The sequence below is a fragment of the Miniopterus schreibersii genome (genome assembly GCF_964146895.1).
Source record: "Miniopterus schreibersii genome assembly, chromosome: 7".
NCBI lineage: Eukaryota > Metazoa > Chordata > Mammalia > Chiroptera > Miniopteridae > Miniopterus > Miniopterus schreibersii.
In genome coordinates this window covers 8,518,203-8,545,951 of record NC_138108.1, presented here as the reverse complement: position 1 = coordinate 8,545,951, position 27,749 = coordinate 8,518,203, and the positions used below count along the sequence as shown (strand labels likewise).

General features: G+C 46.5%; 1 protein-coding gene across 1 annotated transcript in view; it reads right to left on the bottom strand.

Moving 5' to 3' along the window:
* Nucleotides 1-18,088: 18,088 nt before the first annotated feature.
* WDFY1 (WD repeat and FYVE domain containing 1) overlaps nt 18,089-27,749 on the bottom strand; it is a 35,672-nt gene continuing 26,011 nt past the window's right edge. Inside the window, exons 8-12 of the mRNA XM_081142800.1 lie at nt 26,957-27,062; nt 24,632-24,733; nt 23,322-23,452; nt 21,866-21,974; nt 18,089-21,368 (exon numbers count right to left, since the gene is read on the bottom strand). Of these exons, the coding sequence (XP_080998926.1) occupies nt 21,309-21,368; nt 21,866-21,974; nt 23,322-23,452; nt 24,632-24,733; nt 26,957-27,062 (508 nt within the window). The 3' untranslated portion in view covers nt 18,089-21,308. The remainder of the gene's footprint in view (nt 21,369-21,865; nt 21,975-23,321; nt 23,453-24,631; nt 24,734-26,956; nt 27,063-27,749) is intronic.

Below are 27,749 nucleotides of genomic sequence, written 5' to 3'. Positions count from 1 at the left end.
TCCCACAATGCCTCGGACGGAAAGTTTGCAGGCTCCTCCCCCGGGCCCCCCTTCCCGCGCCCCGCCCGCCCCGCCCCCCCGGGGGCAGCTCGCCCCGCCCCGCGCCGCGCTGGCGCCCCAGGTGCCAACCCACCTGCGCGCTCGGCTGCTGCGCGCCTCGCCTGCCCGCGCGGGGCTAGGGGCCCCCGGGTCCTCCCTGGAAAGCCCCGCGCGGGGAGCCCCGGTGGGGGCGGCCTTCCTGATTCTGCCGCGCGAAAGTGTCCTTCCTTCATTCATTCGACAAACGTGCGTCAGACCCCGCGGAGAGATGTCCCCGCGCCCCTGCGGAAGCTGCCGGCGCGCCGCCCGAAGCGCGCGTCCAGGGAGCGCGGGCCCGCGCTGGAATCGGCTTCTTGCCCGCATATATACATATATATATATATATATATACACATATATATATATATGTGTGTGTGTGTGTGTGTGTGTGTATATATATATGTATGTATGTGTGTGTTATATATTATACATTATATATTATATATATATAACTGCAATAAAAAATATACAGGTCATTTTAAACATCCGGTTTTAAGAGGCGTCTCCTAAAACCGGCGCTGAGTCTCCAGTCTCTCTCCTCCCCCCTAGATTTTTCTTGAGTCTAGAGTTTTTACCTGGGGCGTTAGGAGTCCCAAGCCCCCAAATTGGAAGAGCTCTCAGTGCACGTTTATGTTCTTTTGGGGGGGTCGATTGGTTTTATCAAATACCTAAAGAGGTCCACGCCCTTCAAGGTGGTGAACCTTTGCTTGGGTGGTCCCTGGAAGCCAAAACTGGTGACAGTTCTTCCCAGGGTCTGCTGGGCGCCTTCCGCGGGCTGTGTGCCCTCTCGGGTGACCTGGAAGTGAGGGCGCTCCGTCCTCAAGCGCACCGAGGCCGCACCTGCCGCGGCGCACCCCGTGCCAAGCCCTGCAGGAGAAGCTGGGGCTGCCAGCGGGGAGCAAACCACCCTCTTTCTTCTGAGGCTGAGAGTCTTTTATAGGACAACTAATCAACAAGTAAATAAGTAATTACAAAGTAAGAGCCGTGCTAAGAAGGTGAGAAGATTACAAAGACGACGTGTGCCGGTTGCTGGGATCCGCACAGGGGAAGCCACATTTATTTCGCTGGGGGTTCAGGGAAGGCTGCCAGCTAAGGAGGTGACGTGAGGCCTGGAGATGAAAAGCCAGTGCTCAGGAAAAAATAAAAACAGAAAAAGAGTTAGCTGTCCTTTTCAAAAGACCCCAAACAAGGCCTCTGTGGCTAGAATTAAGTGAGAGGAGCTTCAAGAGGCCAGAGGGAGCCAGAAAGCAATGGGTCTTTCCTACATTAGGGCATCATATACACTAAAAGCCCCCAAGACAGCAACAGCCTCCAACCTCAAAGTTCTCAAAAAGCTCACTGCCTCCCTGTCCCCGATTTTCTGTTGCTACACACCTGATGGCCTCCGCTTCTGGTGTGTGGCATCTGCCAGAGGGCTGGCTCTGAAAGAGAATTATTTAACAAACCCCCAGTGATGGAGTGAGTTTGCCTCCTGACAGATGGTCCACACTGACTGCAAACTCAGGAGAGCTGCTTTCTAAACTCCTAATTCTCCCCCCAGGGTCCATTTTCTCACCATCTCGGACCTTTTGGCCTCGCTATATCTGGATCTCCTCTTTCTACCTAATTTCAAGGCAGGGCTCAGCCCTACCCCACACACCTTGCTGATCTATGTAAAGTACCTAGAGCCTCTGCTTTAAGGGTTTTGTTTGCTGGTGGAAAGTGATGGGAAGACTAAAGGTGAGTTTTGAAGCTGAAGAAGCCTCAGTGCTCTTGCCATGACAATTAAGTAAAAATTAAAGCAGGACAAAGTTCCCTGACTGCGTGGTCCATGTTAGGGAAAGTTAGATGGAGAATGAGGGGAGTTTAACTTAAATAACTTTTAAGACTTTAATAACTTAAAGACTATTAGTATTCCTTGCCTTCCCTCACGACCTTGCTGAGATAGGCCGTGGACAGAGGCTCTCCTGGGCTTCTCCCCCTGAAGCTCTTCCCTCCAGATTCTCAAGTCACGCCCCAAATAGCTCTCAGGGCTGGACACTTCACATAGGTTATCTTACCTGGCCGTCAAGATGACCTGTAATTCAATCCGTGGTTTGCAAATACTTTCTCCCATTTTATAGACTGCCTTTTAATTTTGTTGATTTTTTTCAACACTGTACAGATAAGAGCCTGAGACTCGGGCAGTGAGGCCAAAGCAGGCAGACAGCAACCGGAGGCAGAGCTAAGCCTGGCACCGAGGCCCCAGGGCTCAAGCTGATTCCCTCGGCGCCTCACACCTGGCAGACCCCTCAGGACAGAGCACTGGTGTTGAGCAATGTTTATTCAGAACATTCGCCCATCTCAGCACATTTTTGAGTCTTGACTCCCCTATCTCATCTTTGCTCCCTTTCAAACTCCAGGCTCTGCATGAGGTCTAAGGAGGCCAATCCCACGGAGGGCCCCTCCCGCAGGCCCTGTAACTCCAGATGTTTCACTGCGAAGAGGGGGTTCCCTGGTCCAATTCTGATGAGGCCTTAGTATTCAAAACCTGCTGTCTCAGTGTTAACCTAAAACTAAAAGGCCAAAGTGAAAGGCAATACGCGTTTATTTGAGATCCAAAAGCATAGCTTTTGGGGAAGCACTGATTCAGGTAGAAACCCAAATAGTGTTCCCATTAGGAAGTGAAGGGAAGGGGTGTTTATGAGACAGGGAAGGGGAATGATGACACCAATGGGAAGAAACAGAAGGTGCAGATGGGCTGACTAGCGATGCTCATTCTAAAGAAGGTCGTTAACTTCCAGGTCTAGCCATAAGGAACAGTTGTTTGGGATGCGGTGCTGCTTAGGCCCAGTCTGAAGGTTGTTTTGCCCAGTTTCCACACGACAGACGTTTGAGGAATAGGCATATGAGGCAGCTCCTCTGGGATGGCAGCTTCGAGTCCATTTTAAAGTGGCCCGTCTGTTATTTCTGACGAGGGGCACACGCCGGGGCGCACAGTGCGCTCTGTGTTTCCGATCAGGTTGGCTCCGTGCGTGTGCACTGACTCCCGCGGCGCCCTGCCCGCCCTGGTATCGGTCAGCTCGGTTGACGAGTTTCGCCTCTCAGATCACCCCATCAGTGCATAGCAACGGGCGACACAGAAGATGCAGCGAAGGCCACCACCGCGTCCACGGGGAAGAAGACAGACAAGTGAGGGACGAGACAAAGCCTGTCCATAAACCAAAATATTAGTTTTCCAGAAATTGAGAGAGATCAAGCTGTGAGTTTAAAAAAATAAAGACAACAAGGCCGTGAAACAAGGTTCGTCAGGAAGTCTTTCTTTCCCATCGTAATGGTAACCTGGTTAAATGTTAACTAAAGATAAATGGAATGCGGGGAGGAGCCGCTGGGTTTCTCACTTTGGTCGTCGTCTTAAATACAAGATTCGTCAACAGAAGGGCTCATGGTTATCGCCGCTGTACCAACAAGAAAAAATGGGACACAGATACACCTTGACCGCCTGGCAGCTGCAGTCACTGCTGAAAATGCGGTAGATGTCAGCGTGGTGGGTGTGGAGTAAAACTGAGAGTCTTTGGTTTTTAGATTCCACGTATAACTGAAATCACACAGTCTTCGTCTTTCTCTGTCTGACTTACATCCCTTAGCATAATACACTCTGGGTACATCTATATTGTCACAAATGACAGGATTTCTTTTTTTTATTTTTATTGTTGTGTAATCAAACAAATAAAACAAAATAAAAACAGACTCACAGAAACAGAGACCAAAGGGATGGCTGTCATATGTGACAAGTTTACAGGGTGACAGATGATTACTAGATTTAGTGGTATACGAATTAGTGGGTTACTAGAATTGTAAGGCATATGGAAGTCCAATCGCTATATTGTACACCTGGAATTAATGTAACTAATAAAATATTGTATACCAACTATAACTGAATAAAAAATAAAATTAATGATATTTCCATTTTTAAAAAAGATTGAGAGATATTGAAACAATCAAAAAATTTTCACATATGAGGACCAGCCCTTGATTTGACCATCCAGTCAGTGTCTGGAGACTTCCCTTCCCCACTCTGGGTCTTGGTTTAAAAGGATTGGCATCATTCCTTTTAAAACTACATCCCACTGATACCAAACTATACTACAAGGCCTTAGTAATCAAAACAGCATGGTACTGGTGTAAAAATAAAAAATAGAAGTGCACCCCACTTTTCTCTGACTTTTGCTCCCACTTCTTCACTCCCTACATCTCTGCCAGACTTTGGAACTCTGGGCGCTCACATAACTGCCACCCTCCAGGAAGTTCTTGTGGCTGCTCGACATACTCAGTGGTGACACTGATCGATCTCCCGAGACATAGCTGTGATGTTTGGGGGCCAGATGTATAGCTGGGGAGGAAGAGACACCTTCCTACTTGAGAGGCCTTCCGTTCGGTCTGAAGCTGGATGCCACATTGGTGTCAGACGCTGTCAGCTTTCTATGGAGCTCCTTGGTTGGTTCTTAAATTTCAACATCAACTAGAGAATTGTTAGCCCAGGTGCTCCTGATAAGCAGCCACCTTTAATTTTGCAGCTTTTAGCTCCACTCCTCATGTAATCCTGTGGCCACATATAGGCTGAGCACAAGTGCAGAGTCAACAGATAAATGTACATGTTGGGCAAGAGACTGAACCGCAAGACCAATGATTCAAAATCTGGGCGGGGGATGGAGAACAATCAGAACCATCTGGCCCTCCAGGGAGCTGGGACAGGGGAAGGGTTGAGAGTGACCCCTGCCCTGGGTAATGTGGCTCCGTGGACCCTGTGCTGAGTGCTGGGATTGTCTTACAGGAGGACAGGTGTTTATCTCCGTAGATAAATGCTTCCAGATTACAGCTTCTTTATGCATTTGGAATGAAGGAGGGAACCTAAAAACGATTATGTGAAGGTGGGAGAAAGCCAGGCAGGGGTTGGGTTAAGATTCTGTGTTCTCCTGAGGGTGGTCATAAGTTCGAGGAGGGGTCTGAAAAGAGGCATTTCCAAGGTGTGTTAACCTAGATGCTCAGAAACAATGGACAGGACTTGCTTAAGGCAAAGATAGACATTTCACTAAAAAGTTATGTGCCTGGGGTGCGAGTGCCCACCATGACCTGCCCAGTTAGGAATTTATGGTCAGGTCACCCTGTGAGGTTACTTTCCATAGAACTGGTTTTCATCCACACCTCCTAAAGACACCAGCAGGATTAAAAAGTCAGTGTTCGATAATTATTGTTGTTACCACTACTAGTAATAATTTTAATTTGTATTAACTTTTTAAAAAAGCTTGACCTCCTGCAGTATTTTCTTTTGACCAATGTGACTCAGTGACCCTTATACTTTGGTTTCTAGCTCCTTAAGCATTGACCTCACTTCTTTGACCACGTTTTATCTCCCTAGCTGCTCCACAAATATTTGAATGGAGAATAATAAAAAAAAGCTGCCTTGTATACTCAATGACCAAAATACTGTTCCAAAGCATGTCAAAAGGTGCCTTCTTAAAAGCATGTTTCAAAGCAATGGAGAGCACTGAGCTGAGCCATCAGGATGGCATGGTAGCTTCGTGGTTTCGTAAACTGGTCCCCAGCAGCGCACGCCCCACTCGAGTTTCACATGAAACTCAAGAAACAGGCAGAACAGTAATCTGCACACACAGCAGGATTTGGACGATCACAGGGCCTCCAGGTTCTTTAGGGTGAGCAACGGGAATGCATATGCTTGTTTGCTGGATCTGCAAAGGCAGAGATTAATTGTCGCCTGAGGGAATGTCAGCAAGCTGTCTCCTACATGCAGGAATTTGTGAGCCAATATTTTTCCCTTCTTCCATGGAAGGAGATCCATCAGGTCCTTTGCCTTCTAATTTCTGTCCTTATGACATTATGCCGTCATAAATACCGTTACATGTTGGCTTTTTTTCTGGGATGGGTCAGTATTCTAAAAACAGTGTTAGGGTGAGAAATACTGGCTGTTAATCTTATCTTTAAGGAGCACATTCTGCTCTTTTGATCTGGTATTTTAAGAGTTGGGCGAGGCCGCACAGTGCCAGGAAGGAATTCACGCAGCGGTGGGTTTTCTGCGCAGGCTCACGCTTCTTTGTCTACTTTCTTTTTTATTTTTTTCTACAATTATATGGCTTAGTATATTTTAAAAATTTTTTCAGTTACAGTTGACATACATTACATTAGTTTCTGGTGTACAAACAACATAGTGGTCAGACATTTATATGCCTGACGAAGGGATCGCCCCGGTAAGCCTAGTCCCCACCCGACAGCACACGTAGTGACTACAACGGGCTATTTCCTTAAACCACTGTCGTGTCCTCTCTAGTCACTGTTTCCTCTCCGGCCACACTCGTTTCTCACTTGTTTTCTCCCCACTCCCACATCTGAGAAAGCACTGAGATTGCTCCCGGTGTCCTTTGTGAGTCATCATCCGTCGTTATAGAGGGGGAACCGAGACTCACAATAGTTAATCAGCTTGTTAGGGTCGGCGCTCACTAGCAAAACGCAGGGCGGGGATTCAGCGCTGGGCAACCTTGGCTCCGAGGTCCGTCATCTTTTCTTTTCTTCTTTTCTTTTTTTAAAAATATATTTTTATTGATTTCAGAGAGAGGAAAGGAGAGGGAGAGAGAGAGACAGAAACACCAATGATGAGAAAGTCACTGATCGAGCCCGCAACCCGGGCCTGTGCCCTGACCGGGAATCGAACCCCGATCATCTGGATCCTAGGTCGACACTCAACTGCTGAGCCACGCCCGGCGGGCCCGTCATCTTTTCACTGCAGCCATCTCACGGCCACCAGCAGGCTCTACCCAGACTGAGTTTTCCATTATTCTGGTCCTCTCCATTCCCAAGGCCCTGGGCTGTATTAATTCTAGCCAAACCCTTCAGCATTTGTGAGTAAGAGTCTGACAGGTCCCCTGTCCCGCACTCAGAGCTCACACTTCTTCCTCTAGCCTGAGGTATGGAGCCACCACCCTGGACACCATCGGGGCCCCACTGATTTAAGGGCAAACTCAAGCACTGTCGGGGCCCCACTGATTTAAGGGTGAACTCAAGCACTGTTGGGGCCCCAATGATTGAAGGGCGAACTCAAGCACTGTCGGGGCCCCACTGATTTAAGGGCGAACTCAAGCACTGTTGGGGCCCCACTGATTTAAGGGCGAACTCAAGCACTGTTGGGGCCCCACTGATTTAAGGGCGAACTCAAGCACTGTCGGGGCCCCACTGATTTAAGGGCGAACTCAAGCACTGTTGGGGCCCCACTGATTTAAGGGCGAACTCAAGCACCCAGGAGAAGCGTCCTGGCGAGGCCACAGGAAGCCACGAGAACTCTGGCCCCCTCACTGGAGCCAGTGGACTTCCAACCTTGGTGTGCAGGGAACCACTGAGGGAACAGGCTGGAGATACGGTGCCCAGCCCTGCCCGGAGAAATGCTGACTCGGGAGAGCTGCTCCAGGGCTTGGAGGGAGGCAGCCGTGTGCTCAGAGTCTCCCACAGGCTTTGATTTTAGTCCCGGCCTTGCCACTGCTTAGCTCTGCAGCCTTGATTGATTGTGCAATGTCTCTGTGCCTCAGTTTTCTCATCTATAAATGGAGGTAATATTACTATGCAATTCATAGTTTTGCTGTGAGAATTAACCACAATCATAATGCCTGTAAACTGTTTCGCATGGTGCCTGGTACACAGTAAGCACTTAATAAAGGTTAACCGTTCTTTGATACTGAAGTCTGTGAGCCTCTTTCTTGGGCAAAAACAAAGCTCTGGTCCAGACTGCTCCTTCCCCAAGACCAGTAGCAGAGTTTGGGTTCTGAGTTCTCCCTCTCTGCTCCGGGCAACCACGCACTTTTCACAGGCCCCAAAGTCAGTTATTTTTCAATTTGGATCAGCCCCAACGCTGCCTAATAAGAAGCTCTCCCAGATTGCTCCCTAGCTAGAGAGCCCCAAAGCTAGGGCACATATCCCTTGGCTTTTAACATCAACGATTAGAGAGCTCACAGCTTATGAAGACTCCAGAGCCACTTTCCCTATTCACAGGTACCACACACTTGGCAGTTCTGTATTAAGCACCTACTGTGTGCTGGGCACTGTTCTGGGTGCACATACATTGAAACAGATAGGACTGCCTTAGGTAAGTTTATCATTTAGTGTGCAGCAAACCAGCACTAACCAAAACTGTGTCATTGGAAATTGTAATTGGATGAGTTCTGTGATGGCCAAAACCAGGGGTCAGTGAGAGAGAACAGTGGGAAGCTACGTCAAAGGGGAATAAAGGAGAAGACCCAGGAAGGGACACTAACCTGCAGGCCGAAGGGAAAGCAGCCAGGTGACGGGGACGGGAGAGGACAGGCGGGTGCTTGGAGGGACGGAGTAAAGGCAGGTGGGGCTGGAGCATCGGAGGGAGCAGAACAGTCCAAAATCTTGGTCTCGAGTGAGGCAGGCTTTGTGGGCTCTGCTAAAATCCTGGGATTTTATTTTTCAAGAGAACTTCGTTTATTTAGCCTTCTGTGCAAAACAGCACCCACATCTTATTGGTTCCCACGATTAAAGAATCATGAACAGAATGCTGGCTCCACACTCCCCTCTCTCAATCCTTTTTAAAATGACATCACCTATCTCAGGCTTGGCACTGGAGGTTTTTGCTTACCTGAGCCCCTCTATGCAACACGGAAAAATATTTTTCTTGGATGTGATTATTGTGAATACTCCATTTTTTCATTTCTCCCATTTTGTAATCATTAAACATTTGCTTGGATAGTTCTCTGACATCGAATTGACACCTCCAGGCAAAATGAGAGCCTGAATGTTAGCTAAGGTGTTTGATTTTGGTAAAATAAAGCTCCTAGAGCAGTAAATACCCGTCTCTCCCTGCTGGGCTTGAAGACTCGATGCTAACAGTCTTGTCCGGGTTTGGTGTCGTAAGGCTTTCAAAGACCAGAAGACAGCTAACTTGAGGACAATGCATGGCCATGGTGACCCCCTGTGTTCATTTGGAGGAATAGCTACCAGTCTGAACCTCTTCTCTCCCTATCTAAAGAAAACTCAAGGTGTTAAGTGGGGAAACATTCTTTATGCATTAGGCCCATTCTTATGAACTTCACTTGGTCACCTTTCCAAGTACAACTTAATAAATGAGACCATCAGCTCAAATTAAGTGGAACTAAGAAGTAGGGTCAGTAGTGAACTGCCTTTCAACCCCCAAGCCTTCGTGTTGTCATCTGTAAAAATAGAAGTTTGGACTGTGTACCGCACGGGGGTCTTTTCAGTTCTAAAATCCCAGGAGCCTGTGATGAGAATTGGAGATCCGTGTTCTAGTCTTGCCGTTGCCTTGCCTTTGACTTGGGTGGTCCAGCCCCTGACCCTTACCAGGTCTCAAGGTCATGGAAGAGGTAGAAGATTGGATTCAGTGCTCTCTTAGTCAGTTCTCAGCTACTTTAAACATGTAACTTTCAAAATCCCCACCCAACTTCACAGGCTGGACAGAGTCACCATTGCAACTTATCTAAGCCGATGACACTTCCCCAAGCTTGGCTCTCAGGCTGGTGTAGCTTCCATCACACTGTGGTCTCTGTCCCCCAAAGAAAGTGCATGAGTAGCAAAGGCTGATCAGGAACCAGAGGAGAAAGATTCAGGCACGAAACCGTGGGGTGCAACTTGGGCTTTCCTACACCAGCTCATCCAGCAGGACTGGGAACAGGCCTGGGCTCTGCTGACACTATCTTTGCCTTGACAAGGATACCTGCGGGGCCTCAGGGGCCTCTGAGCCTTGAGACTTATTAGTCCTTGAATTTCTGACTTCTGGCCCACTCTGGCACATCAAAATAGTTCAAATTTGCTGGGCATTGAGTACATGGCAGGCAGTGTTTAAGACACTTTATATGTATTAACGTCTTAAACTTCAGTACACTTGTTGGAGGTCACCTTACGGATAAAGAAATCTGGCACTAGATTTCCTTATAATTAGTATCTGTAAGGCAGGGAGAGCAAGGTTGGAAGAGCAGTAACTGGTCCGAGACCACACAGCTCCTAAGGGGGATTCCATCCAGGTGGCCACCCTCTAATGCCCCCACCCCCACAGCGGCTGCAGAGCAGGTGCTCAATGCAAACTTGTTGAATGAATCATTGCTGAAGGAATGTTTTAATGAGTCAAAATAAAACCACTTTAAGATCTCACTGAGACACATTCCTGGGCTCCAGACTCTTCTAGCGCCTTCCGTGCCATTCTGAACCCTGTGATTCTTGGCCAGCAGCTCTATCTCGGACCCCTGAGGGCTTTTCCATGTCTGCATAGCACTCTTGGCCACTTTTGATGAGTGGGCCTCACCCACAGCCCCAATTCTGCTCGCTCAGACTTGGTCGGTTCCTTCTTTAACTGGTAACAAGCCCCCTAGGGGCTGGCCAGAGAACCTTCGTGGCACTGCTCACTGTCGACCTTTTGTGAAAGCACCCTATGTTCTTTTTAGGCTGCGACCCAGGAACTCAGGATGGGATGGGCTACACACCTCAACTCTGCACCCAAAAGTGAGCTGTGCGTCGAGGGGCATGTCCCACACGGTGCTCTGGTCTTCTCCATCCACTTTTCCAAAGCAGGTCCCGTCTCCACTTCATCAACACCATTTCTAGATGGAGGGATACCAGGCTAGCTACTTAGTATTTACATACCTGACATTATTTGTACTCACCTTACAGGTAATGAAAGCAAAAGTGCCCAGAATGTTTGCCCAACTCGCAGGTGTGGGCAGAGCAGGTGAGCAGCAGCACTGGAATTCAAAGGCAGCCAAGCCTGGGTCGGAGTCCATGCTCAGCTGGGGGACGCGGCCTTGATGTGTTCGTTAGCACTTCCCGTTGGCCTTCTCTAGGATTCCAGAATCACCGTTGGCGCCGGGAATAAGAGGATGTGTTTTGGAAGCAGAAAGACTGGAATTTGAGGACCATTTCTTCATTTGCAAAGTAGAAATAGTTCTTCAAAGGATCAAATAACCCAGATAAAGAATTTAGCACTGTGATTAGAAAACAATAAGCACACCAGTGCATGTTAGCAAAATAAAATATTTAATAGAAAGTTTTAAGATAAAAATTGAGGGAATCTTCCAGAAAGTAGAACCAATGACAAAAAGATGGAAACACAGGGGGAAATATAGCAAAACTAGAGGGTTGCCCAAGATGTTCTATATTTCAATAACAGAAGTTCCAGAAAGAACTGACGCCCCAAAATCAAGTAAAATGGACCCAGCCTATCCCAGCGGTCTGACACAAGAAAGGGTGTGCCCTTTTCCAGAGAAAAATATTTTTTCAGTGTTTTATACAAATCATACACATGAAAAATTTTGAGACACAAAGAAGGAAATGAAATCTATAGTCAAGAGATGGATAATGAAAGCACACACTTCCTTTTATGTTCCTTTCAATATTTGATTTCTGGACACTAAGTGCAAACATTGAGATAAATCCTGTAATTGTATTTTATTTTCTGAGATATAACTGCTCCCCTGGATCTTCTTGTGACTTGGTTTGGAGGCTTGGGCAATCGGTGTAAATAAATCCAGCACTATGCACTTAATTAGAAGCTTCTACTGCCTTCATTAGGATGCAGATAGTTTAAATGGGGAGACTAAAGATCCATGGAAATGATTACAGGAGCATAGAAACAACTTCAGAACCAGGGAGATTTTCCTAAATGTGCAATTGCATTTTCAACACAATTAGATGCTTAATTGTGTACTATCCTTAGTTAATACATTTTAACACATAAAACATTAGAGGTATTTTTAACTACCTTTGCCCACTGCCTTTTGGAAATCTTAAAAATATTAAGATTTCTGCCTACCCTCTACTCAATACATTACTAAAGTTTTAAATGGTTCAAATTTCCACACATTTAATCTGCATAATATTTGTAAACAGTGGTTAAAGTTTCTCTAAAAAATTTGTAAGAAACCATGCGAAAGAAGTATACCTCACATTGCCAGATACCAGCCACAAAATAAACTTTGTTGCATAATTAGGACTGAAATTTTTTACCATAATTAAGTATGAAGATTTGAGATAATACCATGTCAAAATGTACATTTCTTAATTTTCCACTTTCACAAGTTGTAGTTGAAACGTGGCAGAAAAAAAATCTTCAAATAATTCATTATGTCACTGATGTACAGGTTTTATGAAAATCAAAAGGTTTTTGAGAGGAGGGGAACACAAAATTGTTTAAAAGCACTCAAACAATAAAGAATTCAGCCAAAAAGCAAGATAAATTCAAAAGACAAAAATTAATAACCTTTATATACACATTCATTGGTAAAAGAATATAATAGTAGAGAAACTCCTATTAACCATATCAACTAAAAAAAAAACACACACAAAAAAACACCCCAAAAAACCCCAACAACAACTTGGGAATAAATTTAACATGAAACATGCAATACCTTAGAGGAAAACCAAAATTTTCCTGAAAGGCACAGAGTTGATTTGGACCAAAGAAAACATTCTCTGTCTTGCACGGGATTACTCAACATTATAAATTAGTCAGTTCTCCCAATAAAAATACCAAGACATTGCTTACAGAGTTAGACAAGTAGAAATAAAGTTCCTATGGAAAAAATAAGCATGCATGGGACTAGCCCTGTTAGACACTAACATGTACTATAAAGTCTTTACAACTGAAGCAGCACAGACCTGTCACAGGAGCAGACGGACCAGTGGAATGGCATATTAAGTCTAGGACTGGACCCAGGTACATGTGGAACTTTATGACAAAGCTGGAGTGTCCTATCACTGAGGCAGACAGGCTTTTTCAATAAATGGTGCTAGAACAGATTTAACTTTTGGGAAAAGATAAAATTAGGTCCATAGTTCATACCACATATGAGAGTAAACTCCACAGGAATCAGGTGGGAAATGGAGAAAAAAAAAAAAAAAGGGAAGGGAGGGAGGGAAGAAAGGAGGGAGGGAGAAGGGAGGGAAGGAGGGAGAGAGAAATGAGACAGAAAGCAGAGAGAGAGGGAGAGAGAGAGAAACCATCGAAGTACTAGAAGAAAACATACCTAAATTCCTCTTTAACCTGTCTATAGGGAAGGGTTTTCTAGTAAGAGCCAGAATCAATAAAAACACACATATATATTAAATAACACACGTCACATGTGGTACACGGCTATGTTTCAGTGCTTGTAAAACGGAAAGTTCCCTAGTTCAGAACTCTCCCTGCTCTAGTCTTGGGACATAACTTGTATTTACAGTGAGCAAAACATTGAAGAAATTCATTGTCTTAGAATACGGCCAACATAAAAATCTAAATGTGCTTCCTCCGGACTGGGTTAGTTCAAAACCAAATTCAGTGTGGTCACAAGGAAAACCTAAGAGAACTTCGGAGGGGAGGTGGGGGCAGGAAGGCGGAGGAAGTCGGAAGAAAGGCAAGGAGACCATGACCATTGGCTACGGGCTCTGAGCACCCTCCCGGGACAGTAACGCCACTGTTCCCGAAGCAGCTCATCTGCACCGCTGCGTTGTGTCCACATTACCCCTCCTGCTTGGGGTGGGGCTGGGGTGCTCTGCTGTGGCCCCCAGATGAGGAATGAAGGGTCCAGGGGCCCACTCCTCAAGCTACTGTTGCTGGGTAACAAGCCACTCCACAACTTAGTCACTTACAACCACCATTTTATTTTGTTCACATTTTTGGGGTGTCAGGAACTCGGAAGACTCCCATGGGCAGCCCTCCTGCCACTGCCGCCGCTTGTCGGCTGGATGTGTAGCCATCTGCGAGCTCAGCCGGGCTGGACACCTCAGACGGTGCATGTCTACCGCTGGCGGTTAATGCTGGCTGTCAGCTGGGGCCTCAGCTCAGCTGTGCTGGGCTCAGCGGCAGCTGGAACCCCATGGACAGACAGGTGGAAGGGGACGGCCTTTTCTGATCTAACCTCAGAGGTTGCAGTGTCACTCCTCACTTCTGCCATAGTCTAGTAGTGAGTCAGTAAGGTTGGCCCAGACTCAAATCCCACCCCTCAAGAAGACAGTGTAAGAATTTGCAGAAACAGTTCAAAACCAGCAGAGCCCCCCAAGTGGACTTGTCTTAAAGTCAGTCTCACGATGATCAGACACCCGGAACCAGTGGTTGATGTTTGAGGAAAACAAGAAACATCTCATGTCCCTTGTGTACTTATCCTCTGCAACCTGTCTCTAGAACTTGGTCTTCCACGGGGTTGGCAGCTGTGAGGGTTTCGTGTACAGGAATGGCATGATCGGAGTTGTGTTTTAACAAGGGTGTTGAGATCCAGCTGATGGGACAGGGACAGGATCAGGGGGACTGGTCAGGAGGCCACTAGAGCAATCCAGCTGAGGGCGGGCTGGACCATGGCTAACTGCAGTCGAATGGTGAGAAGTGTTCTGGGATGCAGGTGAAGGCAGGGCCGATGGGCTTGCACCGGGGTTGTGTCTGCAAGCTCGCCTATGTTCTCAGCACACAGCTGCAACGTGGGATTCATTTGAAGGATTTCACAGATGTGACTCCTGAAGCAAAAGTTATCAGAGGTCACATCTGACCATAAAATACAAGAAATACAAAAGTACAGTAATAACTTGGAAATAAAGTCCCAAATTACTTGTGTAAAAAATTATTTTTACACAAGCAAGTCCAGAAATGAACCAATTTCGGTTTGACCACATGCTTTCCCTCTCCCTTTCTTCCCCTTTTTGTGCCGCACGGGGTCAATTCAACCAGATGTGCCTACTTATTTATAGAAGTTGCTCCCCAATAGTTCCTCTAACTCCAGGTAACAGCTCAATGAAGTGCACATCACACACCTTTTTTGCATACTCAGCCTAATGTGACATTGTCAAAGGGTGGGGAGACCATGCCAAGGTGTGTGCTCCAATCTGTTAATAGCTGAAGCACAGAAAATACTTAGACAATCTAAGTGCTAATAAAGCCTTTAAGGATTCAGCAGATCTCGTGTGATGGGCACTGAGGACACAGACGTAGAGGCTGGTCCCTGCCTGTCAGAGCACCAAGCTGGAGCCAGAGCTGGCTATTACCATGCACGTTGTCAACTCTCTTGATGGGAGTCAAAGCATGTGGTGGGTCCAGAAGAATGGTTTGAATAAACTTGCAATTGTTCAAATACAGTTATCCTTTCTGTGACTTAAAGTATCGTGAATTCAACAAACTGCCATCAGGCAAATTTTGTCATCACAGGATTAACTGAAAGAATTCACAGCTATTGAGATATCTGGTTGTTTTCCATTCTCTTATCAAAACTTAATGTTATACTTATTTAATAAGGGAATGATACCTGTAATTCTGAAATATTAAAATCATGTGACTGTTTTGTGACTAGTAGTTGGGCTTGATTTTCATGGTAGAGTCTACAGGCTATTGGCTATTCTTAAATGTTATAGGAATAGATGACAATCCCTGTTACACAGGTAGCTTTAAGTAACAGTCTCTTAGGAGTGTTATAGGTTTAACAGCCATACTTTTTTAAAATTTTATTCAGAATTGATTATCTACACCTATTTTTTAAAAAATCTTTACTGTTGAGAGGGACATTTATAACAGCCATACTTTAGAAGAGTGATTTCTTAAGTTATTTCAAATTCATTAGCTTGATTTTGGGATGACTCTATATTCTTTACTGTGCATTAACATTAACCTAGTTGAGATAAAAATTCACTTTCTAATAAAATTTTTGTAACAGTTCCAAAATGACTTAAAAATAGTAGAGTATCCTAAAGTACGGATTAAGGATCACTGCTCTTTAGAATGCATGGGAAACAAATGATTGGAGTTATATCACCATAAAAGTCACCTATCAGTGCCACCATTGGTTCCTGACCCCAGGAAAAAAACAAAATCGAGTTCTAAGGCCCCTCTCTTGATCTTAAACTCTAGGCTGCAGGAAAATCTGTCATACTGACATTGCTAATGGTATAAGGAAATTCCTATGACTTTATCTTTCTCCAGAATGTCAAATTCAGGATCCAAAATTTCTTCAAATATGGAGATACCAGATGGGAACTAGAAGAAGGAACATGGGCTTTGAGGTCAGACGGACCTGAGTTTGAATCTTCGGCTTCCCCCTGGGGTCTGACCTGGGAAGTTCTCCCTTAGGCTCCATGTCTATACTTCAAATGATGAGACTGAACTCAAGAAGGTGGTCCCAGCATGTGCTGCTCAGCTTTCATGAGACCCATGGATCAACATGAATGCGCTTCGTAAGACACAGTCCGCGTGTGTGGCGAGAGGACTGAGCGAGAGGCCGACGTGTGGTCAGGGAGCCGCGGGCTGAGGCGGGGAAGGACGCCGAGACTCAGGGGCCTGCCTTACCCGCCCAGAATGTCTTCACAAACGGGTGGCAACTAGGTGGCACTAAAGGGGAAGGCCAGAAACGAGAACCCGCTGGGGTGTTTCCACTTTGCAAGTGACACAAGACCAGCTGACCTCAAGCACCCCGGCGAGGGGACATCAGGCCTCGGCGTCACCCAGCCCACCTCTCTTCCTCTGCCTCCTTGAAACAGCCTTCGAGGGACGACTTGGCTTTTCTCTAGACGGTCCTACAGAAACTGACTGGGGTCTGCTCGGCAGATAAAACTCTCATTGTAAATTAATAAACAGGAATTCCATAAAATAAGGCACTGAGATATGCCTCTTCATCACCTATTCAAAGGAACAAATTCAGTTGTTGGCAATGGTGTGAAGATATTAGCAGTAAGAATTAAAAAAACTTACACAATATGCGTATTCTTTGACCTAGCAATCCCAACTTCTAAGAACTTATCCTAAGAAAATAATTGAGCGAAGATGAACATACAAGAATGCTGAGTTTAGTACTCTTACGTAGTGTTTTAATTAAAACTATAAATATCCTAGAAACATATAATCTAATTTCAACATGGGACTTGTGAAACTGATGATGGTTTAGCCACATAATCGAACAACGGATTACTGCTGTCCAGGCTAGATTATGCTGTGGGTAACACATACACCCCTACCTCAGTGGACTAACACAACAAAGATTTATTTTTTCCTGATGCAAATTCCACTGCAGGTCCAGGGAAGCTGGGTTCCATGGGATGGGTCAGTGTCCTACTTCACCGGGTGCTTCCGTGACCGCCGTGGCTGAATCTCTCACCCACAATAAATGCTTCTGCGTGTACTCCACCGGCTAAAGCAAGTCACCTGGCCTGACCTACCCGCAAAGAGTGGGAGACTGGTGATCCCAGTTAGTGCACAGCAGAGCCACTGTCCCCTGCCACAGTGCAGAGCTACAGGTGCTAAGTGGAGCTCTGTTTTCTGGCAAGGCAAGCTATCCATAACGTATGAAGTGGGGGGAAAGCATGGCCCCATTAAAAATATATCCTATGAGCCTGTGTTGCACATGTATACATGCATTTAGAAAGACACTGGAAGGAAACACAGCGTAAGTTTAACTGTTTTCTCTGGGTAGCAGGACTAAAGATTTTTAAAAAAATCCTTTAAATATTTTTTTGGTATTGTCTTTTTATTGTGCTTTTCTTTTTATTATAATAAACATTATTTTGAGGTTGAGAAAAAATAAAGCTACATCTCTTTAATAGCGTAGTACACTGCCATTCGGTTTCCAAACCAACCTCTTACCAGTTAGGCCAAGGAATCACTTCTCCTAGGTCAGAACCACCGTGTTTACTGACAAAACAGCTGTGAGGGGGGGACGGGGCACAGATCTGGTGTCTCTTCACAGCTCAGTGCACCCAGAGCCTGGACATGCTGAGCCACCTGACCGCAGGGTTTCACAAACTCCAAGAGAGACACCACCGCCCCCTCCCCCCGTGACACACTCGCTGCGCACTAGCACATTAAGGCAGGTGGTATGAGGAAGGCATGTGCTTTCACGTCAGACAGACAGACAGACAGAACCTTCTTGGTTTTCTCATCTGTAAACCGGGGACAATAATGAAGGGCTGGCTGAAGCGGTGACAGGTGCAGCACGCAGCACACAGGGGGCGCTACACACACGGTAGCTGCCCTCACTGCCCTGTGTCCAGAACAAAGGTAACAAGAGCTAAATTAAGCAACAGAGTAACAAGCAAGGGGTATTTTATTGTACACATTTTCTCAACCCCCGCCCCCCCCCCCCCCCACAAAAACAGAACCCACAAACAGGAGCAAAGGACAGAGTTTCCTAGCTCTCTGGGAGCCGCAGGGCACAGCATCTTATAGAAACACAGCTAGTACAGGGACAAAATGTACTAACACTCCTTGCCCTGCCTCCCCAGTCAAAAAAGGCTACAGAGAAAAACACTTTAAATCATATATTCTAATGCAAATGTGTCGCACAGTTAAACTTCAACTTACTCAAAGAGTTCACTGTATAATCAGCTGCAGAAAATAGAGTAGGCATTTGTAATCTGCTTGTAATTAATAAATATAGCATGTATTACTCATTTGTTAAACCTCGAATTTATAATGAGCAGATGTTTTGTCATTAATAGTAACTGGTTTCTTATATTTTAAGGGACACCAGATCCAGTAACGGAAGTAGAAAGTAATTTAAAGAAAACCGATTTTAGAAAATAGCTCCTTGGGTTTGAGCCACTATGGAGTTTATTACATACTTAGGGCAGTTTCAACAGTTTAAAGATGTGGACACTAACAACCTGAATTCTTTACAGGGAGAAAACAGTGACACCGTCTAGAGAAACATGTTTTGCTCAGATCTGCTAGGAGCAGGACTGGACGAGGGGATGGCGAACAGAGATATACAATGAAATGCATGATGTTTCCACCTAATGTGATAGGGGCATTTCCGTCACTTGCACTAATAAAGGGCAATTTAAAAACATGTTTAAAAGGAAGAATTGGCATTTTTTTATCCTCTATATTCTAGAGCTAAACATAAGGATCTTCTCTAACATTCAGTACTCCTGTTTGTACAAATGAGCGTGAGTATTCAGGAATGGAGAAACCGGTAAATGTTACTTGATGAACTATCTTAAATGACCCACTTAAGAGTAACAGAGTCAAAGGAAGGCAAGAACTATAAGCCTAGCTGTACTTTCCTTTTGGGCCCAGCGAGTAAAATGGAAAAGATAATTTTTTTCCCACCTCTGGAGAAAATATGACCCCATTTGCTACTTAGGGTGTGACAGAGGAGACGAGGCTGCCATGTACGTTTTCACACAGAAAAATGCTAACAGGCTCTGGTGGAGAGAAACTATATGGAAACATCGTCTTCCCTTTTCTGATGCCACACTCCAATTCTTCCAGAAATATGCATTTCCTCCTTGATTTAATTAGCTTAACCCCTTAGAAGGCGTATCACCACCTCACAGTCTCTATGGAGCACTGAGGTCTTCATTCAAAGTATTTTAAAATAAAGAGAAATCTGAAAGCTGTGGCATATTCTCCGGCAGATGATCTGTTCAGTCTAACACAGACATTAGAAAACCACATTTTACAGAATAAAACATTTTACAAAACCCCAGTTCAGCACTCTTCATTGTGAAGGAATCGGTCGTGTTCGACTTTCCTTCTAGGACTTCACAGACTCCCCAGGATAGCACCTTTGTGTGGGCTGAACCTCGACTGAACCCACATCAACCGTGCCATGGAAAAGTTACCATTGCTCTGTTTTCCTTCCAGAATGTATTAGTAATGTACATTGTGCAGAAAGCCTAGGAAAAGTTTTTTAAAGGAAACATTTTTTTCAGGTGATATAATACAAAAATTACAAGGACAAACACACCCTTCAGTCTTATTTCTGAAGTCAACGTTCAATGCAGATGGTTCAACAGGAGGTGCCTGAGCTCCTTCCCTTCCCTTAGTATTTGTGTCCCTCGGCCATGAAGACATTTCAGTTTTACTGCCTATCAACCGTTACGGTACCTCTTAGCTGCTGTTAAAAAAAGATTGAGTCCCTTAGTTGTATTACACAGAATGACATGTGGTCTTGATATGATCCCAACACAGTAACACAGCAGTGAGTCTACCAATATCCCTCAGTAAGACTAACAAAAACACTGTTGCTATTTTTAAATTTACCCTTAAAAAAAAGTAGGCCTCTCTCCATTGACTTCCATAGTCCTAAAGTAACATACATGTATTATTGTTAAAAACAAATGATAAATATCTGAATATTAAAAGTTGGCTTCCCTACCCAACCTCTTACCCCATCCTAGTACTAAGTTGGCCAAAACCCTTTCAAACACCATTTGATACAATAGATTTTTGCCAGTTGTTAGGAAAGCAACGTATAAGTTGGGAATTACTGTGCAGGACCTGGTTAACCATTACTGCTCTGGGTTCCCAGCTTCCTCCTATGAAATATTTAATAATATTAGTTACAACTACAAGTCAACATTGTTTAAAAAGCCTTGGAGTTCTTGTCTGAGGCATATATTGAATTGCTCCAATATCACGGGGGCTCCTCTTGGATCTAGAAACAGAATGTGTCCGTTGGGAGGACTGCGCAGGCTGTCCCAGGGAACAGTGGCCATTCCCCACCACACGAGTGCTGGTAGCGGGGTTTTCCATCGGTCGTCACTAACTGCAATGACAGACGATCAGGCGGCTTGGGTGACTCCCATGGTAAGGGCACGTGTCCTCGGAGCACGTGGGGGGAGGGAAGATCGGGGACCGCCTCGGTTAAGAGAGAAATTTCACAAGCCACTCACAGCCACCACGAGGACCGCCCAGGGCTTGCTGACGGGCAGGAGGAACACGTGGAGAGTCAAGCACTAGGTGCAGACAACGGTGCCGAAGAGAACAGAGCCTTGGACAGGTCTGTCAGACCCAGAAGGCATGGCCACGTCCTGCCCGCGCAGGAGCAGGACGCTCCGGGACCCCAAGTTCCTCCTGCATCCCCGAGGCCCCCCCCCGCTCCCGCGGCCGAGCCCCAGGGGCCCCGGGGGCCCAGCAGGTGAGGGGAAGCGTGTGTGCTCGCGGCTGCTGTAGGAACATTCTAGGCCTGAACTCTTTAGTGCAGTGTTTTCCTCTAAAACTCCCACTGGCTGGACTAATCTCGGCCACGCCAGCCCACGGTTTGCGAGGAAGTTTCGATGGAGGAATTCCATTGCTCCTGGAACCACTATAGATGAGATTTTCCCCATTTGTCCCCACAGTAGGTCCACAAATGCCCCAAAAACCACCTTTACATTTTTTTCTTTTGAAAAGTGTTGATCTGTGTTTAAGTGGCTACTGTCCGTTCACGTGCCGGGGACCATGCGCCACAGGGAGGGTGGGTTGGTCCGGCCGCCGCTGGGAAGCGCAGAGCTCGCCAGCTCCCGGGTCAGTGTGGAGAGAAGCCCGTCGCCAGGCTGCAGCCCACCACGGGCGTCATGTCCCACACCTGCAAGAAAGGAGAGCCCGCAGGCAGCCGGTCACCTGGGCCGCCCCGAGGGCCAGCGCGGGCACGAAAGCGGGGGCCGGAGAGGGGCCAAGGCCTCGCTCCCCCACTCTCCTCCCACTGCCACACCGTGACAACACACTGAGCGTAAGGGAGGCTGACGCAGGGTCTAGACACCTGAAAAGGACGGCGTAAGGATGTTCTACTATAATTTAATTTTATTCCAAGAAAGTCCATGGGAAAAAGCCCGTGTTTTTTAATTATGAAGTAATGTATGTCATAGTTTCACAACTCAAAAGTGGTACTAAGTATAAGACAGTTACTTTCAGTTTCTGTGTTAGTGGGAATTAATGAAAGAAAAAAAAAAAGTGTGGCTATTTCTTATAACTAGAAGTCTTCTGCCCGGGATGAAAGAAACATTAGCCTGGAAGGAATGACTAGAGCAAGGGACTGGCCAAGGGATCCGCTGAGATGCTAACTGGGACAATTAAGCAGGTTACCTTTACAACGCGGTCAGTCCCACAGGTCACCATCAGTCCCCTGGCAACATCCATGGACATGTGGGAGATGTTATGTTTTCCTTCATGGAAGGTTGCTAGAGAAGTCCGACTAACAGAGAAAGGAGACTGATTAGAACTCACTGACTGTACCCAGGGCCAAGGGAAACATCTTCTTAGCAACATAATGGTAATACAGTTGCCCCAGAACAACACGTGTGACTACGAGGGTCCACTAATATGCACATTTTTTCAATAAACACGTACAGTACAATAAATGTATTTTCACTTACCTATAATTTTCTTAATAGCATTTTCTTTGCTCTAGCTTACTTTACTGTAAGAATACAATATATAATACTTACAATGTGCAAAATATGTGTTAAACAACCATTTATGTTATTAGTAAGGCTTCTGGTCAATGGTAGGCTATGAGTTGTTAGGTTCTGGGGGAGTCAAAAGTTATTTGTGGATTTTCAATTGCCAGGGGTTCAGCACCCCAAACCCCCATGTTGTTCAAGGGTCAAATATACTTATAATAATAGTGTTAAAATTTCCTCCCAAAAAACATGGCTACAGTTTGGAAAACTAACTTTATAATTGAAGGGTGAGAAAGCATGATAAGCTGTAAGACTGTTTTAGAAAAGATTTATAAAGTTCCCCAAATTGTTTTTTTGTTTTTTTAGTGGAAAGGTCACATATTCCTAGACATAAAAACAAGAACCTTTCGTGCAGAAGAGAAACTGCCTCGCATGAGATCACACAGCATGGGCCACACTCACGAGAAGGCGGCAGGCTCCCAGCCCTCTCTGGTGCCCAGGGAGCAGCGCTCTGCCCTGAAGCCCGCAGCCCAGCCTCCACCATGAGCTCACCGACCCACACCAGCGGTGCCCACTAGCTTTCCAACTTGGGCCTCTGCCAAGGTTTGCCCATCTATTGCTTTCAAAGACGATGCAAAGGCAAGGGAAAGAAAATGATGGTTCTGCCTTAGCGGATCTGCCTGAGTCAGGACCAAATGGGGGACAGAGAGAAATGTCTTAACACAAACAGTCATTTAAGAACAGACTGCTAGGTCAGATCTTGGTGGGAAAAACATTGGTCTCTAGAGTTTTCCCAGTAATTAAATTCCTGTGCACATGTGAGCACAGGTTAAGAGCTTCAGATGCTTTTGAAGAGAACCAGCTCAGCTACTGAATCGGTGTGCACAGGGCCTGGATCCGCACAGCACCCTGCGTGACACAGGGGCCCAAGAATGTCCACTCGATGGCTGGGCTGGTCCTAGCAACATCATTCCTCACGGTGTTTGGGAGAAATCTGTCCTATGTCGTAAAGCTAGCATGGGATCCTCTCTTTGGAAATCGTTTATGAAACTGGGGAGATGCAAACAGGTGGGCAGAAGTACCCCCATGTCACTCCCCAGCTCAGACGCACAGTGAGACAGAGACACGCAGACACTCACTCCTCCTCTCTGATGGACTCGTAGCAGGAGTCACACATGCGGACCTGGAACTCGAAGCCCATGACGGGGTAGCTTGAGCGCTTGCTGCTGCACTTCCCGCAGACGGCCTGGCCGCATTTCCTGCAGTGGTGCTTCAGGGCCCGGGGAAGGAGGAAAGAGAGTTTAACGTTCGCTGCAACGCCCGGGGTTTCCCTCCAGAGCAGGGGAATGGACGGGAGTGGGGAAGACGTGCCTTGAATTATAATCATCCCAAGTTCGTGTAGCAATTAAAGCGCAAAAGGTAGCCAATCTCAGTATTTGACAAGGATTTCCAAAAAACCTTACTGTATCGGTCAAATACTGCTTTTTGTTCATTCGTATTGTCATGATGTCGACAAACATTAAAACCAAGTTGAAGTTCACTTAGGAGCCCAAATGACCAGAGATTTAGGGAAGGAAAATCTATTCCTGTGTCAAAGGAAAGCTAGGAAATAAGGTTTTAAATGTAACATGCCCTCATTAAGAAATCAGCATCCATAATCAGATGTTTTTTGTTTCTTTTAATCTTTCAAATTGTGACTCTGGAAATAAGCTTCAAGAACACTACAAAATGTAAGTAAAATCAAAGGAAGCTTATTACCACACAAACTCTAGACCAGCCCTTCACAGCGGCAAAAGCAGTAACAAGATGGATAAGACCAGCATTCTTTTGGTTATTTACTTGCACATATTCATATTAAAGCTGAGTGAGAGGCTGCCTTCAAGTCTGCTGTTGAAATATATTTACTTTTTGTAGAACTTTAGTCTTACGTACATGCCTAGTGATAAGAGCATCTTTGAAACCTACAGGCCATTTGGGACATGTTTCTTTAATTTAAAAAATAAAAAGTAGTACCTGAAACATACCTAATAAAAAATATTCCAGGTTGATTTATGTGGAATTTGGGATTAATCTAAAATTATTAGTGTCACAGTATTCCAGGGAGGGCTGAATTGTTACTTTTTGTCTGTAAAAGCATGAGGTTTGTTGGTGCTCAGTGACTAGGAAACAGTGACTTTAACAACAGTCCCAAAGTGAAAGTCTGTATCTGTTTACAAACAGGCTCTGGGTTTTCCATGTATCCCTGCTCGTCCAGTGCAGGACACCCAGAGCGACAGTTAGGTAATGGTCTTGCGGGCTCATTATTACCAGGCAAGGATGGTGACATCAAAAAAGAATGAATTAACAGCACTTATAGGGAAAAGTGTGATTCCAAAAAAAATGCGAGGTTAATTACACAAACGAGAGAATACATGGTTAACCCGGTGGTGACTCGATGCTGGCTACGCACCTGTCTCAACCCCAGTGTCTTTGTGTCCCACATCTGCTTGATGTTCCAGAAAAAGGGCTGCTCACATTTCTGGCAAGAATCACTTTCTAGCCACTGAGGAGCCTAGAGGAGACAGACACAGTCAACGTCAGCCCGGCCGCATGTTTACACTGGCTTTTCAGAAATTCTCACAACAGTTCTGGACATGGTTGAGGTCAGCATTTTAAAAAAATCCCTCACTATATTACAGCTATTGCCATATCGATACTGTGTGTGTGTGCTGGGTAATCTTTATCGTTTTAGTAATGCTTACAGGATTGTTCAATTTTCGATCTATAGATAAGAGGAAACAATTCAATTCTCACTGTGCACTCTTAGCGTTGTCTTTGTATATCTCTTCTTTTATGCCAAATTTGTTGGAAATCTTCACCAGCTGAGCAAAACCCATTTCTTGCAGAAACTGGCAAAGGGCCACTTGGGGCAGCTTGCGGATCTGAACGGTGACTAACCGGAGTTCCTCTGGGTGGGCACCAGGCTAGACAGATTTTCCAGCCCCCTTCCCAGCTCTCCCAGTGGGTGTCCCCGCCTGTGCCCCCACACAGCTGGCCCACAGACCTCATTCCAGCAGGGAACTCTCTACTGCTATTCTTTATGGACACTTCTTTCCCCCACACAGTGCCTGGTACACAGCAAGCGTCATGTGAGTCCAGGCAGTGTGCCAAGCACTTTACATGCCTATTTCACTTAATTTGCATCATAGGCCTAAGAGAGAGCGCACAACATTATACCCATTCTACAGGCAAAGAAACAGTGGCTCAGAGATGAAGCAGTTGATAAATATAAAACACAGTTCAATAAATCTTTGCAGAGAAAGTCTGACTTACTCTCTAACATTAATCAATGTTACGTATGTTTCCTAACAAGTTACTCTAAGCCCTACCAAAAGATTTTCAGAAAATTCAAAAAAGGAATTAACCAGTAGACACATGATCAAGATTTCCTCTACTTGGTATTACAAGGTCACTAGAAAACTAGCAGTCATTACCTGTCCGTACCATGGGCTGCCCTTTACTATTTATAGGGTATTTATTCCCACCACTAGATTACAAGCTTCTTCCAGGCAGGGATCTTTGTGTACAGAACTTGGGAACCATAAAGTCAGGAAGTGAGTAACAGCACTACTTTTTTTAATAGCTTGAACTTCCTTCACTTTGTCTTTGTGGACATGCTAAAGATGCAGACGCAGGGTTATCAGCGAGGGTCAGACTCACAGGCAGGCACGGGAACACAAAGCAGAGGTGCCTGCGGGGGTGGGGATTCTGCATCCGCCCGCGTCTGCTGCGACAGTGCACAGCACCCTGGGCCAACGGGGCGGCTCAGGAGGCATGGCCCGCACCGCACTGCAGCACCGACAGACCGTCACGGTGTACGTCCGCTAGGCTTCCAGCCTCTGCGGCCACTCACTAGTCCACGGCAGGCTCAGGAATGGTTCTGCTGTCAAGTCCTCTTACTCTTGAGCCCTCTCGGGACTCGGCTCCCTCGCTCTCCACACCGCAGGCTGCGGACAGCACGTGGCAGAGGCGGGGATGCCCATGCTCGCAGCGCTGAGACGGGAAATCCTGCCTGGGCATCATCTGACAATACCTATCAAGAGCCTTAGGAACGGACATATCCTTGGCCCAAAAGGTCTGTCTTCACAAATTCATCTACAATAAATAACTGAACACACACAATGACAGGGTGAAGAATATTCACTGCACATTATTTAAAACAGAAAAGAAGACAGACTGTTTGGACAATTAGAGTGTCTGTCTAAAGAACTGAAAGGCCTTAGGAGCCACCTCACTCGACTGTTTCCCTTTATGGAAGAGGAACAAAGACGCAGGGAAGTTACGGCACTTTCTAAGCAAGGCCTCCCAACTAGTTAGCGGCCTAAACTAGTCAGAACTCAGGCCCCCCGAAAAGAACAGTGTCAACATGGGCTCAGTGGAACAGAACTCAGCGGGGAATGAAAGCAGACAACAGAGAGATATTTTCCCAGGAAAACGCGAGGCGCCCAGCTTCGCCCCTGGTGCAGTCGCCTCTCAGCTTCTGAAACAGGCGCACCGTGGGACCGCACAGGGCAGCTGCTCCCTGCGTGCTGGACGCTGTCTCTCACAGTGTCCCCCCAGTGGACACTACTAGTGGACGCTCGGTCTGCGTGCACCGCCTGCTGCTGCGGAGACTCAGACGAGCAGGGATGCAGCGCAGTGATGCACGGCGGGCACTCCCGGCCGGCAGCGTGGGGCACCGTGGAGGCAGGATCTTGGGGACCCCCTCCATCGGCCTTGCCTGCCCTTCTCTTACCTCCTCTCTGCTCACGTCCATGTTCCACACGGCGATCCCACCATCCGAGGAACAGGACACAAGCTGCCTCGTGAGCTGAAGGTAGCACAGCGACTGCACCCGGTCACTGCGGACACACAGCACGTGTCAGTGTGTACAAACCTCCTCGTGGAGGCGCCTCCCCCCGCTAGTCAGCCTTGGCCGGTCCACCACTGCCTCTCTGGTGACAATACGGGTTCTGGCGCCAGCCACCTGCCATTCTACAGCTTGCTGTACGGAGTAACAGTTTCTACAAAACAAACGTGACTTTCAAGTCAGAAGCGAAGAAGGAGCTGTGACTCCCTCACTGGACCACAGCCATGAGGACAGTGATCGCACACCACGGAGATTCAGGTACACACGCGCGCACGCGGGCACACGGGCGCTCACATGTGCACACGCCCCGGATGCCCTGGGGCACAGCCTCCCGGGCTGCAGGCCTGTGTGGGGAATGTTCCTTGGCCGCCTTTCGGCCTGATTCTCATCATGGTAAAGAGTGGCGGCCTGGCCAACGGGGAAAGGGCTCCTTTTCCTTTCCAAGACTAGACGGCAAGTGTTACGCTGTAGCTCAGGCAACGCGACCGCGTGGAACAGTACTTTCCTTCTTACTGAAACACATTCTAGAACTTAAGAAAGCGAGTTAGGCGTCCAGTTCGAGGATGGCTTAGCATCACATCACACACAACCTTCCCGGTCAGGGTCCTCGCCAGAGCTCCCCAGCCTTAGCAGGCAGTTTCAACAGGGTGCCTCCCCGGGACAGAAACGTGGGGAGCGC